Source organism: Ailuropoda melanoleuca, chromosome 2 (genome assembly GCF_002007445.2).
Source record: "Ailuropoda melanoleuca isolate Jingjing chromosome 2, ASM200744v2, whole genome shotgun sequence".
Taxonomy (NCBI): domain Eukaryota; kingdom Metazoa; phylum Chordata; class Mammalia; order Carnivora; family Ursidae; genus Ailuropoda; species Ailuropoda melanoleuca.
In genome coordinates, this window is record NC_048219.1 from 140441070 (window position 1) to 140458065 (window position 16996).

The 16996-nt window shown below is 36.6% G+C and overlaps 1 protein-coding gene and 1 non-coding gene across 6 annotated transcripts in view; both read left to right on the forward strand.

The window, feature by feature from the left end:
* HAT1 (histone acetyltransferase 1) overlaps positions 1-16996 on the forward strand; it is a 66592-nt gene that overhangs the window by 10255 nt on the left and 39341 nt on the right. For all 5 annotated transcript variants that reach the window (XM_002923905.4, XM_034654741.1, XM_034654738.1 and 2 more), the window contains exons 3-4: positions 7458-7533; positions 11621-11741. In XM_002923905.4, the coding sequence (XP_002923951.1) occupies positions 7458-7533; positions 11621-11741 (197 nt within the window). The remainder of the gene's footprint in view (positions 1-7457; positions 7534-11620; positions 11742-16996) is intronic.
* On the forward strand, positions 14538-14614 carry LOC117801289. Its single transcript, XR_004623803.1, has one exon. It is a non-coding gene; the product is annotated as a small nucleolar RNA SNORD113/SNORD114 family (small nucleolar RNA).

Consider the following 16996-nt stretch of genomic DNA (forward strand, 5'->3'; position numbering starts at 1 on the left):
GAGGAGCCTGATGTGGGGCTCGATCCCATAACACCCGGATCACGCCCTGAACCGAAGGCAGACGCTTAACCGCTGTGCCACCCAGGCGCCCCAGACTTGAGTTTTCTTAATGAATTCATCCCATTCTTTATCTCTGGTAATAAAAGGATCTCTTTATCTCTGTCCCCACCATAACTCATCATCTTGCCTTATATTGAAGACTGCTTTTTCAGAGAGGAATATTGCAACAAGAGTTACTTAATCATGAGAGAAATTATAGCATGTCTGTATGCTGGTGCCTGTGATCCATCAGAGAAGGAAAAAATGATACCGGAAAAGAATGGGGAATATTTGTAGAGTGATATTCTTTAAAACATGAGAGAATACTCTTGAGAGTATCATTGGAGGGATTAGCCTTAGATGGGAGCATGGAGGATTTCTTTGCCAGTTTAATGAAGGGAAGATATAGAGCATGGAGGATTTCTTTGCCAGTTTAATGAAGGGAAGATATATGGGAGTGGCTTTAGTAAATTGGAAGCTATAGAGGTGGCAGTCTGTGCAGGTTCTCTTGTGAATGCTTGCTTCCTAAGTGAAATAAGCAAGGTTATCAGGTGAGACTGTGATTCTAGAAGATGTTGGAGGTTTGAGGAAACAGTCCTCTTGTCAAGCAAGAGGAGTGAATGGACTTGGTTTAGTACTCATGAATGTAAAATCGAGGTCACCCACATGCAGATGCAGGGGTATAGCAAAAAGTGAGCATATAGTCAGATTTAACTAGAGGGGGGTTTTAGGCTGGCATAACAAAGATTGGAACAGAGGAGTTGAGGATGTTTATGAGGGAGTGATAATATTGATTGGCCATGGAATTCTACACTGGAAAGGGAGGGAGGAAAGTAAGAATACAGAGGCAGTGAGGGACAGCAAAAATTGTGTCCTAATCAATACATTGTAAGTCCCAGTGGGGATTGAAGAATTGTTAGAATTAGGGTATCACAGGCAGTAAGCTAGGAAGAGGTAGTGGTAAGATTGTACAATGTTTGACATGGAAAACAAAAGGGTGTAGTTATTGGGGCGCCTGGGTGGCACAGCGGTTAAGCATCTGCCTTCGGCTCAGGGCGTGATCCTGGCATTATGGGATCGAGCCCCACATCAGGCTCTTCCACTATGAGCCTGCTTCTTCCTCTTCCACTCTCCCTGCTTGTGTTCCCTCTCTCGCTGGCTGTCTCTATCTGTCGAATAAATAAATAAAATCTTTATTAAAAAAATAAATAAAAGGGTGTAGTTATTGATAATGATAAGAGCTAGGGCATGTCATGGTAATGTTATAGTAAAAAGATTCTTGGAGAAGGAATCAAGAAACTTAGAGGCTGGGTCGGAGATTAATTTTCATGAGTTTTTAAAGTCACCAAGATTTAAGTCAGTTGTAATGTTGGAAAGAGTGACAGTAAGCCAGAAACTAAATTTTTCAAAGAATGGGGGAAAGATTGGGCATTAGCATCAAAGCTGATTGTTCTTAAGGTGCGAAGAGAAGGATACTGGTCTGAAACCAGCAGTGAGGAGTTGGAAGAAGTTTGTCCCATCAGTATAAAGAGAAAGCAGCCACTACTTGAGAGGGCTGTAAGAGAAACAGTGTCTTGAGGGAGTGCCAGGTTTGTCCATGAACTGGTAGGGTGAGAAAGTATAGGAGAAGAAATTTGGTGATAATTGACTTGTGAATTTCATACTAGTCACAGGGAGTTGGAGTGAGGTGGGAATTGGCATTAGGTAAGTTTTATGCTACTGTATGGGGATGAGAATCCAGGTAAAAAGGGATAACCTAGGAATTTAACTAAAGTTTGCTGGAATAAAGAATATGATGGAATTAATTATGGTGTTTTCTAAGGTATGTTGTAACATTAAGACCTCTAATGTTGCAGGCTGGTGAAGCTGATGGGAATGTTGCCAGGAGCATACTGGGCCCTGCCTTCACCCCTGCATTTTCAAATAATGTAATTAAACTTACTTTGCAGTTTAACATGGTCAGGAAAGTTTGTATTGGCCAAAACACTAAGATTTCAGTTGTTTAAAGGACTCAGGAGTAAGGGGCACCTGGGTGGCACAATTGGTGAGTGTCCAACTCTTGGTTTTGGCCCAGGTTGTGATCTCATGGTTGTGGGATCAAGCCAGGCATGGAGCTCTGTGCTCAGCACAGAATCTGCTTGAGATTCTCTTTTCCTCTCCCTCTGCTCCTCCCACTCATGCTCTCCCTCTCTCTCTCAAATAGATAAATCTTTAAAAGAAGAAAAAGGAACACAGGAGTTTGAATAAAGTCAGATATAGTCCAGAGTACAATTAGGTATTACGAGGAATGTGTGGCAGCATCTCTGAAGCTGCTTGAGAATTGGAACCCATTTATATCTGCATTATGAGCACTTGTAAATGGATCCTACATATGTTAAATGCTTAAGCATTATTAAACTTTAAAACTGATTAATGTGCCTTGATGATTTCTTATGTTTTGGGCTAAAAGACATGTAGAAAGTATCTTCTTTTTTCAAGTCTTTATTTAAATTCCAGTTAGTTAACAACAGTGTAGAATGTATCTTCTTACACATATTTTGTCCCTCCTGAAATTACTGAAGTGATCCTGAGAACTAGGAAATATAGGAACTGTATATCGGAGTGGAAACAATAGGATTTATATTCAAATAGAAGACTCATTGTAAGTCTTAATGATCTGTGTTGGCGATAAGGTGACATTTAGTATTCTGGGCCCTGATTCCATTTTTCTCCAAAAATGTGAGTGACAGATTTTCCTGAAAAGAAAAATTTTAGTGCTTATTTTAAATTACTGTAGTTTTTTATATTGTATATTCCTCCATTGGAATAATAAATATTTTGCAGAAATTTTGGGAAGTGTATAAGAATACAAGAAATAAAAATTACCCATAATTTTATCACTCAGAATAACTATAGTACTTCTGTATTATAACTTGGGATAATTCCTTCTAGTTTTTTCAATTATATATTCATTTATGTCATTTCTCTTTTATAAAATTGAGGTTACATCGTCATGTTCTGTTCATCTAAATGCATCATGAACATTTTTCTGTCACTATTTCTCAGTAGCATTATGTGTTATGTGTGATATTTATATTAAAACTATTTCATTTATGTAATTTAATCATTCTATTGGTTGATTTTGGGATTGCTTGCTTGCTGTCTTGCTTTACTGACATAACTGCATTGTAAATACTTAAAAATATTTAATGTTCGTGATATCCAGGAGAGTTCGCACTTTGTGCATGTTCTCATGTACATGTATATATGTCAGTTTGATTCATCCTTAAGCCGAGTACTTATTTGTGTCCTTGAGCAATTAGTCTTTTTTGCATTTTTCATCTAGAAAATGTGGGTAATAGTAATACCTACCTTCTGTAGTTCTTGTGGGAATTAACTACAGTGTTTTTAAAATCCTTAGCAAATTGCCTGGTACACAGTAAATGTTCAAGTGACAACTAATAATATGGTTAATAACATTGTGTGTGACTGCTTCTTATGAATATGTCCTGTGTTGGCATTTAGCATTGTTCACAAAAAAACTTGCTCAGGAACGTGCATAGCAGCATTATTCATAATAACCCCAAAATGGAAACATCCCAAATGTCCATTAACCAAGGACTGGGTGAGCAAAATATGGTATATCCATAGGGTAGAAAAATATTCAACCACAAAAAGGAATGAACTACTGGTACATGCTGTAACATGGATGAACCTCTAGCACGTATTAAGTGAAAGAAGCCAGACATGGGGCACCTGGGTGGCTCAGTTGGTTAAGTGTCTGACTCTTGATTACGGCTCAGGTCTTGATCTCAGGGTCGTGAGTTCAAGCCCCGTGTTGGGCTCCATGCTGGGTCCGTGGAGCCTACTTGAGAAAGAAAAAAAGCCAGACATAAAAGGCACATGTTGTATGATTCCATTTATGTGAAATGTCCAGAATAGACAAATAAGAGATCTGGTTTCATTTCTTTTATGGTAATTACTACACTTGTGTAAGTATTGAGGTTTTTTGTTTTTGTCTTTTTAAGTAAGCTCTACACCTAATGTGGGGCTTGAACTCATGACCCCAAGATGAAGAGTTGTGTGTTCTTCCCACGGGGAGCCAGCCAGGTGCCCCTGAGGGTTTTTTTGTTTTGTTTTTTGTTTTAAATAAGAGTAGAAAATTTATCTTTGTTTCTTATCTGTTAGAAAGACTAACCTCCTAGTACTAATTGTTGGTTCCTTTTGTCTAGGCCTAGGACTTTTTACTTAAATACCCTTTTTGAGGAGATAACTGTTAGGCTAATCTCTATAAAGTATAACCCTGGGTATCTTCTCAGTGTGTAATCCCAGGAATTTGGGGGCAACTTTTTAGTAATCTGCTCACTATGCCTAAACGTAGTATAGTGAACAGTTTACATGTAATACAATGACTAATATAAAAACTTCATTTATTCATTGCTGAAAGAATCCTTTGAAAAGTACATAGCATTGGTTTTAAAGAGTTTCTCTTAGATTCTTTCACCCAAATCTCATCAGATCCAAACAATAAATATTTAGCTATATATATGCCTTAAGCTATTTGATTTTTACTTCAACTAAAAGGACTCATCACTTTGCTTTCTCTTTCTTTTAGTTCTATTACCTGTGGACTAAATTTCATGCTGAAATAGTAAACCTTAATAGTTTAGATGACAGATATATTGAAAGAAAGCCAATCCAAATTACAGAAATAGTTATCATAACTATGTTTTTGACACTTGTTACATTTCTTTTTCTCTGTCTCTCATCACTACCAAAGTGCTATATATTATGTTAGAAGCAGTAGTTTGAAATTAATTTTTAATAATTTCTAGAGACTTCCAAACATTTTTAAATATTAGAGATGCAGTAGTGGGGAATTTTGGAGGTTAATGAATCTAGACATATTGGGTTGTTTTATTTTTTTATTGTGTAATATTACAGACATGCAAAAAATCTAGAGCAAGCTAATGAATAGCAAGATCCCATCACTTAGCTTTTTCACATCTTAACATTTTGCTGTATTTGCCCAGGGCTTTTTTCAATTTTAGTTTTCATTATGAAAATGTGTACACAGAGAAGAGTTGAGAGAATAGAACAATACTTAGCTAAATATCCAATACCTAAATTCTTTTTTTTTTTTTTAAGATTTTATTTATTCATTTGACAGAGATAGAGACAGCCAGCGAGAGAGGGAACACAAGCAGGGGGAATGGGAGAGGAAGAAGCAGGCTTCCAGCGGAGAAGCCTGATTTGGGGCTCGATCCCAAAACGCCGGGACCACACCCTGAGCCGAAGGCAGACTCTTAACGACTGAGCCATCCAGGCGCCCCTATATCCAATACCTAAATTCAACAATTAATATTTTGTCATATTTGCTTTAATAAATATTTTTGCTGAATTACTTGATTTTTTTTAAAGATTTATTTATTACAAAGAGAGAGAGGGAGTGCGTGCGCATGCTCACGAGGGGAGGAGGGGGAGAGGCAGAGGAAGTCCCAAGCAGACTCTGCACCAAACTTGGAGCCTGACTCAGGGCTTGATCTCATGATCCCAAGATCACAACCCAAACTGAAACCAAGAGTTGGACATTTAATTGACAGTGCCACCCAGACACCCCAAAGGGAGATTTCTGAACATCATGACAGCCCTAATATATGAATATTCACATATATAACCATAATTCCATTATCATACCTATGAAAATTAATGGTAATTCTTTGATATCATAATTTTCTGGTTTCCCTGGTCATCCTTGAAAGTCTTCAGTAGTTTTTTTAAAAAAATCGTTTAACCCAGAATTCAGTCAAGGATCATTCATCATGTTTGGCTGTAATGTTTCTTTAATCTCTTTTAATCCAGAACAGTTCTTCCCCCCAACATGGAATCCCCCCCCATAACATTGATTTATTTGGAAGAGTGAAGTTAGTAACATTAACAGACAAATCTACATTCTGGATTTGTCTGTTTTCTTTTGGTAGTATTTAACTTACAATCCTGTCTCCTATATTTCTTGTAAATTGGAAGCTTTTAAAGCTGGATTAGAGCTAGGATAAACATTTTTGGTAAGAAAGCGTTTCATAGATGATGCTGTATATGTTATATTACATTGAATCTGGAGACATACAATGTTGGTCTCTCCTATAATGAGTGATTTTAAGTTAGATTACTTGAAAAGGTGGTAACTGCCAGATCTCTACAGTGAAAAGATATCTTTTCTTCTGTAAATTATTAATCTGGATGATACTTTGGCATCCTGTGAATGACCTGTTCTGGGAGGACAGCGTTGGAAATTTTTTATCCACAACTTATCTTTTCATTCTTCAGTTTAAAGATTTTGGTGGGGGGAGAGTAAGGTTTTTTCTCTATAAGATAAATTATATTGGGAAAATGTCCAGTAATATCAGAACTCACAATAAATGCAAGTAAAATAACAGGGTACCCATTTCCATCTTAAATTGGTAGAAATTAAAGTTGAGGGTACAGAACATTCTCAAGAATATGGGAAGCAAAGGAGTTTACATAGCTGCTAGTGGGTATATAAACTGCTAAAGTATCTTTAGAAGGCACTTAAGCAGTACTTATAAAAATAATTCAGTACTTCTACTCAGCATTTCTACTGCCAGGAATTTATCCTGTATATACTTGTAAGAGTACAGCAAAGTGTATATAAGGATGTCATGCAGCATTACTTTTAATAGCTAAAAAAACCCCCCAAAAACAAACAAAAAACCCAAATCTAGGAACAACATGAATATCATCTTGCACTGATAAAGTGCATCGCATCGCCTTGATGCGATGATAAAGGCCTCCTCAAAACAGATTACTCTTGTTTTCAGAATGTTTCTAATAGCATTCTTTTTTAGTTTTTTTGATGCTATAGCTTTTCTTATCTCAAAGTGTCTTTTTTTTTTAAGTTTTTATTAGAGAGAGTACACGAGAGAGAGCGCGCGTGCGCACGCATGAGCAGGGTAAGGGGCAGAGGGAGAAGCAGGCTGTCCGCTGAGCAGAGAGCCCAAGCGGGGCTCAATCATAGGACTCTGGGATCATGACCCAAGCCGGAGGCAGATTCTTTACCAACTGAGCCACTCACACGCCCCTCAAAGTGTCTTTTTTGGTTTTGTTTTCTTTTACTCTTTGCATTGTATGTAAACATATAGAAAAATAAAAACTAAATCAGATTCCTTTGTCATACCTACTTTTCTAATTCTTAGAATCAGTAGGGTTTTGACGCTGAAGCATTCAAAGTGATATTCTAATTTTTGTTGTTCGTTTTTCTCGTGAGTATCCAGTGTAAATCATATAATGGAAAAGCGACATTTTAAGTAAGAAAAAAAGTATCCTAGTTATATTGAAGTTCTTGAAGTGGAAATACCTGTCACCTTTAATATCTTTAATTTAGTATCTTTAATATCTATATTTTTTATTCTTTTAAACAGTTCGTTTTCCTGAAGATCTTGAGAATGACATTAGAACTTTCTTTCCTGAATATACCCATCAACTCTTTGGGGATGAGTAAGTAACTTTGCCAAATTAGTGTGGCCAAAAGAAAAGAATTTTTTTTTTAAGGTCTAGAAATCAGACTTTATTTTCTTTGCTGTTTTTTATGTAATTTATTTTAAAAAATACGTTAGAATGGCATTTTTGACATTGAGACACCAGTTTATTGTATAATACCTATCGCGTAGTGCTGTGGATGCATTATCTCATTTAACTCTCACAACCGTCTTAGTGGCGGTATTATGATTCATTACATTGTACGTTGGTAGAGTTGAACAGCTGCTTAAGGACATGAGAATGACCAAAGTTCAGATTCAGGCAATCTGTCTATAAAGCCCATATTCATAACTACTACATTTTTCTTCCTGCTCCTTTTCTATATTGCTCTTAGTAGTGAATATGTTCTCCTGAAGCTAGAGAGCTTAAGTTGTTCTTCCATGACAAGTAAATAAGCAGTTAAGAGAAATTTCTTTTTTCTTTTTAAAAGCTTTTATTTATTAGAGAGAGCAGGAGCAGGGGAAGCTGCAGGCAGAGGGAGACAGAGAACCAGGCCCCCCGCGGAGCAGGGAGCCCGATGTGGGACTCAATCCCAGGACCCCAGGATCATGACCTGAGCCTAAGGCAGATGCTTAACTGACTGAGCCATCCAGGCACCCTGAGAAATTTATTTTTAAAAGCAACATTAAAGATATGTCCTGGGATATTCAGCACAATTCCTTGATTTCCTATAGCTTCGTTACATTATTAGAATAGTCAGTTACCATTTTTTTTAAACTTTTGATTTTGGAAAAAACCTTATTTGCAGAAAGTTATAAGAATGGTACTCTATGATGGGCACTTGATGTAAGCACTACGCGTTATATGCGGCTGATGAATCACTAAACTGTACCTCTGAAACTAATACTACACTATATGTTAATTAACTGATTCAAAGAAAAAAAAGAATAGTACTCTGTGTATCCTTTATTTAGATTCATCAGTTGTTAACATTTAGTTCTATTTGTTTTAATCATTCTCTCCTATAGAGATATATTGGTATGTTGTTGAAACATTTGAGAGTTGTTTGCAGATATATCTTGATCCCTTACTCCCAAATTCTTCAGTATGTATTTCCTAAAAACAAGGACAGTAACCACATAATTATCAAAATTCAGTAAATTTAACACTGCTGTGGTACTCTTTTCTAAGATATAGTCCACATTTCAAATTTTGCCAGTTGGTTTCCAGTACTTTTAAAACAATTTTCCTCATTCTGGATCCAATGTAGAGTCACATATTACATTTATTTTTTTCATTTTTATTTTTTTAAAGATTTTATTTATTTATTTGACAGAGAGCACAAGCAGGGGGAGCAGCAGGGAGAAGGAGAAGCAGGCTCCCACTGAGCAGAGAGCCTGATGTGGGGCTCGATCCCATGACCCTGGGATCATGACCTGAGTCAAAGGCAGACGCTTAACTAACTGAGCCACCCAGATGCCCCACATATTGAATTTAGTTATCTCTTTGGTCTCCTTTAATCTGAAACAGTTATTCAGCCTTTCTTTGTTTTTCCTGACATGGACATTTTTGTGGGATATAGGCTAGTTTTATAAACCTTCATTTTGCATTAGTTTGTTTCTTCATGATTAAATTCAGATAATGTACATTTTTTGTAGTACCATAAGAGAGGTTGTATGTGTCCATCTCAGGCTGTCATAGTCAGAAAGTCCATGATGTCAGTTTGTTCCTTGTTTGTTGGGTCACTTAGTTTAGAGGTGTCTGTCATCTTTCTCCACTATAAGGTTTTTTCCTTTATTATGTAATCTGTGGGGAAGATACTCTAAGACTGAAAAGATCCTGTTTCCCATCAGACTTTCACCCAGTACTTTTAAATCCATTGATGATTCTTTCTTGAATCTTTTACAGATTGTATAATGGTGATTTTCTAACTCTCTCATTATCATCTGCATTTAGTAGTTGGCATTCTATAAGAACGAACTTTTTTTCCCCTTATGTATTTCTTTGTTTATATCAGAATAGATTCAAAGACTCTTTTGTAATCCAAGGGCTCATAATCCACTAGTGTTATTAATTATGATGCTCAGATTATCCCATTTTAAACCAGTTTTTGAATCCTTTTGCTATATCATCATCATTTGGGGGATACTTTACTTTTGAATACAATAAGATGTTCAGGATTCATCTTATACTTTTTCTACTAGTTCTGGAGTTGGACATTTTCCCAAGGAAGCCTGCTTTGTTGTAGTAGGAAAGGGTGTTTTGACATAGTTGACATTTAAAATATTGCCCTTTGTGGCTATTTTACCTACGTGTTATTTCAGCATTGTTCACATATTTAATGTGTTTTGAAATTGACAAATGTCTCTCCATGGAACAGATTTTCTCAGAATTTTTCATTATTAATGTATCAGATCGGGCATTTTATGTGCTTCTAAATTTTAATAATTGTATTTTATTATATATTGATTCATGCCAAAATTTGAACCTTTTTTATTTCAAACAGGTTTTATTTTATTATAAAGATAAGAACATTTTCTTTTGGGATTTCTTTCGTTAAGGAGCTATTTGTTTTATTCCTTTCCTCTTCTGCTATTTAAAATCTCTTCCTTAGGTGCATAGAATCTAGTCTTACAGATAATGCTTCTCAATGGTATTTCGTACATTCATTCTGTTTTGAATGTCGTTAAAAAAGCTTTCATACTCCTAAAGTAGACAGATGACAGTCATATAATCATAACCCTGTATCTTATGACTCAGGTATGACATTGGTCTTGACCCTACTTATCATTGCCACTCCTTTTTATGCACATAACTTTCAGAGTCCTGAAACGGACACTGCTTGTGTTTTATTTTGGTAGTTTAGACAGAAATCTGGAAATGACACTGCTTTCAGGCACTCTTCTTCAGAATTCACTTTAAAAAATGCTTTTTTATTGAGATGTAATTTACCATATAATTCATCTATTTAAAGTATACAATTCAATGATTTTTAGTGTATTGTTTTGTGCATTCATCACAATCAATTTTAGAATATTGTCATTCCCATCAAAATTCCTAACCAGTTAGGAGTCATTCTCTTTTTCCTCCCTTACTCTCCTCAGTTCTAGCAGTCACTAATCTGCTTTCTCTCTATATAGCTTTACCTATTCTGAGTATTTTAGATTCACATTTTGGAAGACTCTTTTTAAGCCAGAGAAGAGAATATCCAGGCATAGGTGGATTGCAGGGAGCAGGGCTGGAAAAATAACAGCAGCTCCAGATCTGCTTTCTCAGTTCATAGGGTGATGTAATTAGACAGATGCTTTTACCACTTTCAGCAACTCTGGATGTTGATGATGGAAGCAAGTGGTAAACTGGAGGAAAGACTGGGCCAAAGCTATATCTTAGGTGCTTGCCTGGCAAGGTACCAGTTTAATGCCACTTGTGTCTGATTTGAAATGCCTTCTGGTACTAGTAGCCACAATAATATATTATATTTACTTGTATAATATGCTGGTCAACATTATAAGCAGTTTATAGGTATTAACTTGCTCATTTAACTCAAACAACGTCCCTGAGGTAAGTGCTATTATTGTTATTTTATTTTTTTATTTTTTAAAGATTTTATTTTTGTGTAATCTCTCCACCCAAAGTGGGACTTGAACTCACAACCTTGAGATCAAGATTCACATGCTTGGGGCGCCTGGGTGGCACAGCGGTTAAGCGTCTGCCTTCGGCTCAGGGCGTGATCCCGGCGTTATGGGATCGAGCCCCACGTCAGGCTCCTCAGCTATGAGCCTGCTTCTTCCTCTCCCACTCCCCCTGCTTGTGTTCCCTCTCTCGCTGGCTGTCTCTATCTCTAAAAAAAAAAAAAAAAAAAAAAAAAAGATTCACATGCTCTACCAGCTGAGCCAGCCAGGCGACCCTCTCTTACTTTATAAATGAGGAAGGCTGAGGCACAGTTTAGTTACAAGTATTTGTTTCTTTTTAAAGTAGGTAGGGTTTAAAATCTTGAAACTACCCATAAAGTTAGACTTCTTTATACGTTGGACTAATACATCGTAATGACTTTGCAAAGAGTCTTTCTGGGGTCTCAGATTACTGATATTTTTTTTCTTTTCAGTGAAACCGCTTTTGGTTACAAGGGTCTGAAGATCCTGTTATATTATATTGCTGGTAGCCTGTCAACAATGTTCCGTGTTGAATATGCATCTAAAGTTGATGAGAATTTTGACTGTGTAGAGGTAAGAACAATAATAAATTTATCTTTAACTCTGCTTTCCATTTGAGTATAAAACAGGTTTTAAAATTAAAAGGCTTGAGGGAGGAGAGGATCTGTTATATAGTAACTTTAATACCTCATGTTGTCTTCAGTATGGAGGTAGTTGTCTGTCATTGCAGTTAACCTTTGCTCATGATCCTTAGCCTGATCATTTCCTGAGTGAACCTTCTCTAAAAACCGTTTATGATCAGAGTTGTATTTTGTTTACCAACTTTTGTTTTTTTATTATGAACATGAAAATTACCTCATTTCCCAGAAGTTAAATAAGACTTTAGCAATTTAGCAATAGCTAAATTTTCTACTTCACATAGAATTTGCCTGTTTAAATTTCTCTTGCTGCATTTCTGATCCCACAGATTTTGCTAATATATTTCCGTAAGAACATGGACAGTTAAGCTGATGACATAAAACTCTTTGAAACAAATGAACCAAAAGAGGGTGAAGGCAAACAGAGGCATTAAAGAGTATGCATCTGGGGTAGGCTGAATTATGGCCCCTCACGAAGCAGAGGCATATTGATGTGACCACAAGCCAAGGAATGCTGGTAGCCACCACCAGAATTAGAAGAATCAAGGAACAGACACCACTGGAGCGTCTGGAGGGAGTGTATCCCTGTTGATACTTTGATTTTAGCTCAGTGATGTTGATTTTAGACTTTGCCTCTAGGTTGTGAGACAATAAGTCTCTGTTGTTTTAAGCCTCCAAGTTTGTTGTAGTTTGTTACAGCAGCCATAGAAACTAATACAGATTTTCATACCAGGAAGTGGGGTGCTGCTGTAACAAATAACTAAAACTGTAGAAATGTTTTTGGAAATGGGTAATGCATAGAAACTAGAAGACTTTTGAGGCACATAATAGAAAAAGCATAGACTCCTTTGTATAGATGGTTAGTAGAAATACGGACTTTAAAGGCACTTCTGGTGAGGGCTCAGAATAAAGTTGGGAGCATGGGAGAGAAAACCTGTATCATCTTAGAGAATAATGTACCATCATAAACAGTATGTTGGTAGAAATAGGAATGTTGAAGGAGTCAGAGGGAAATGAACATATTATTAGAAAATGAAGGAAAGGAGATATTTGTTATACAGTGCCAGAAAGCCTAGCTGAATTGTGTCCTACAATTATATAGAAAATACAGTGCCAGAAAGCCTAGCTGAATTGTGTCCTACAATTATATAGAAAGGAGAAAATGTAAGCAGTGAAGTTGGATATTTAGCTGAGGAGATTTCCAAATGAAGTATTGAAGTTGTGGTCTGGTTTTTTTGCGGCTTATAGTAAATGTGAGAGGAAAGGGAGAGATTGTGGGAAGAACTGTAAAGCAAAAAAGATCCAGGACTTGATGATTTGGGAGATAGACTGGGATCAGTCTATCCAGATTGCAGAAGACACTGAAATTAGGAGATTCTTTGTCAGGAAAGTGTGCTTTGGAGAGAAAGCCAAGAGCATGGCCAGATAACCTTTTGCTCTTTCTGAAGAGATGACACACATGACTCATGGATCTCCTCAGTAATCTCAGCAAAAACCAAGAATAGAGATTGAATAGAGATCAAGTCCTTTGTAGGACCATCTTACCTAATGTTGTGAACCCTCGTGGCAGACACAGGTGACCTAGAAGGGTTTTGAGAATGTTATATCAGCAGGAACACTGCCAGTTTGGACTGATAGGTTGAGAAAAGGCTAATGAACTTCCAAAAATTCTATAGGTTGGAAACAGGCTGATAGCACTACTCAGCTACAAATATATGCTTCCTTTCAAGAAAAAGGATAATGGCCCAGAAGGTAGAGCTGCAGGGCACAGTATTCCCAGGTCTTGAGCACTTCTGGATTTCGAAATTGCCTGGTACCAGTGACTCCTTTCTTTCTACCATTTTTCTCCCCTTTGGATAGGAAACTACATAACTTATCCTTTGCCTGTCCCCCTTCTGTATTTTAGAAGTGGTAACTTGTTTTCTAGTTTTACGGGTGGAAAGGAATTTTGTCTCCTGTTGTATCATACCCAGAGTCTGTTTGAATAGCTTAGATAATGACATTTTGGACTTGAGTTGATGATGGAGTAGTTGAAACTTTTGGGGATGTTGGGATGGGGTGAGTGTAATTTTGCATGTTTGGGATGGACATGAATCTCTGAGGGACCTTAAGAAAATTATATGTTTTGGATTTGTTCTGTTTCTGGACATCCCTATTTAAAGGCATTGAAACTTTTTTTTAAGGTTTTATTTAAATTCCAGTTAGTTAACATACAGTGTAATATTAGTTTCCACTGTATAATATAGTGAGTGATTCAGTAATGCCATACATACATCACCCAGTGGTCATCACAGCAACTCCTTAATCCCCATCACCTATTAACCCATCCCCCCACCCACCTCCCTTCAGGGCTTTGAAACTTTTCATCAAGAATTACTTCTGGGGCGCCTGGGTGGCTCAGTCAAGCATCTGCTTTCGGCTCAGGTCATGATTCCAGGGTCCTGGGATCAAGCTCTGCATCCGCTCCCTCCTCATCGGGGAGCCTGCTTCTCCCTCTCCCTCTGCCTACCACTACCCTGCTGTGCTCTCGCTCTCTCTCTCTCTCTCTCTCTCCCTCTCTCTCTCTGTCGAATAAATAAATAAAATCTTCAAAAAAAAAAAAAAGAATTACTTCAGAGTTGATTTTTTTTTAATGAAATGCCATTTTTGTTGCCGAATCACATTTATAAAATTGGAAATTGCATTCTTAGAGTAAAATTTCCTGTCATTTGATTTGAAAATCCAGGAAGTTTTGATCGATGATGACCACTGGTGGCGTATGAGTCATGTACGATGAAAATCCAGGAAGTTTTATCTGATCAGATCTATCGTATTGATAATACTGTGCTTCACATAACTAGGCAAAGATCTTATGTATTGCTGCATACTGGATATCATAACTTCCTCCTGTACAAGTAGCTATTTCTAACACATTAACAATTAAACCAACTTTTTCAAGGCTTTAAACTGACTTTAAACTTCTGACTTAAATCTTTTGCCAATCTCATACCCCATCTTTTTTTTCTAAAACTTCTCATGACTTGGGACTGGTTGATTTGTTTCTTGTTTTTGTTTTGTTTTTGTTTTTGTTTTAATTTTGTTTCATTGTTAAGGACTTGCCCAAGTTCATACAATGCTAGATAATCTTCATTAAAAAAAAGTGGAGTTTTTTTTTCCCAATCATGTTTCTTATTAGATTGTTAAATTCTCAAGCCTAGCTGGATACTCTTATTAAAAATGCAGTAGTTTTCCTTGCGTGTTACAGAATTCACTGTTGTTTGAAGGTTTTGGTGTCTTTTTTTTTTTTTTTAAGTTCCAGCTGATAGTGCTGAATTGATTTCTTCCAAAGGAACTATTGACTTAGTTATTGGTAAATCTTTCAAATACTATTTGCAGTAAAAATAGCTATGTATTTGCATTGACTTCTAATTGCTCCGTTCTTGAAAACCAGGTTTTTCCATTTAGAAGTACTGTGTTAGGAGTAAGGAATCAATCTTTTATAATGTCTTCTTGTAGGATTATTTGCTTCATGGTCGAAGATCATTTATTTTAATTACATGTTCAAGCAAAGACTTTTTTTTCCCCTTATGAAAAAAGAATGGATAGTGGGTGTGGGTGGAATGAGCTTGCCTCTTCTATCTCAGTTTGCTTTGAGAATGTTCATTCCGCAGTGCCTCTGTGTTCTTGATGCCAGGGAAAGAGTGGCAAGAAAACAAAATCATTCCTCTCGTGGAGTTTATATTCTAGCTAGGAGGAACAGTCAATAAACAAATAGTAAGTAGTGTTAAGAAGGAACATTTTGCTTGTTACTGAATGAAGAGGAGCCATTGTAATGATGTAATAACCTGAGAAGAGCCTAGTAACAAGGACCCTGAAATGAGAACACTCAGAAATATCACTGTTGTTAAGTGATTGTGGTAGTGGAGAGAAGGGTAGGAAATGGTTGAATGGGTTGGCAAAACTAGATCTTGTCGGGTAAGAATAGTTGATAGCCTTTAGAGGTTTTAAGTAGGTAAATGTCATATGGTATGACTTATATTTTTAAAAGATTTTTTGGACTGCTGCAGAGAACACACTGTGGGGGGAAAGAGTAAAAGAAGGGAGACCAGAACATTGCAGTGTTATAGGCAACACTACATTTAGTTGTCTGATTGAGGATATATTTTGAGGGTAGAGCCAGTAGGATTTATTTTTTTTTAAAGGTTTTATTTATTTATTTGACAGAGATAGAGACAGCTAGTGAGAGAGGGAACACAAGCAGGGGGAGTGGGAGAGGAAGAAGCAGGCTCATAGCGGAGGAGCCTGATGTGGGCCTCGATCCCATAACGCCGGGATCACGCCCTGAGCCAAAGGCAGACGCTTAACTGCTGTGCCACCCAGGCGCTCCTAATTTTTGAATTAAATATAATGATACAGAAAAGAGAAACAAGGAGGACTCTATTGCGTAACCTTAATAATAGTACTATTAACTGAGATAGGAAGGATTAGAGAAGTAGGTCTAAATAGGAAAAAAAAAAATCAAGATTTTTGTTTTAGATGTGTTATATGTGAGACTATTTTATATCATATTTGAGTTTTCATAGGCTATACTATGTAGTACTATTTTTTATGTATGAAAAATACACTCTTTTAGGTGAGGTGGTCAGAAACCACAGCTCATCAGCTTAGAAGTTAATTTGCTCATTAGAATTGTGCCATTACATTAATCTTTCATCATGCATTTTTTTTTTCCAAGCTGAATTCTCCAGTTGGATGTAAAAGTTTTTAGTCACAATTAAGATGCTTATAAAACATCTCCACTAGCCATCATCTTTAAAGACAACATAATTATTCTGAATTTTACTACAATAAACTTGATTATTTAGACACTGTTGGTTTGTTCCTCTAATGGTTGTCTCTGACCTTTGCTTTTATCAGTACCTCCTGACCTCTCTCTCTTTTTTTAATTGAAGTGTAATTGACATACAGTATCCTGTTAGTTTCAGGTATACATTATAGTGATTCCATTTTTTTTGTTTTTTAAGTATTTTTATACATTATGAAATGATCCCCATGGCAAGTCCAGTTACCATCTGTCATCATACAAAGTTATTACAATATTATTGCCTACGTTCCCTGTACTATATGTGACACCCCATGACTATTTTATAACTGGAATTTTGTACATCTTAATTCCTTTCATCTATTTGCCCACCCTCCTCAACTGCCACC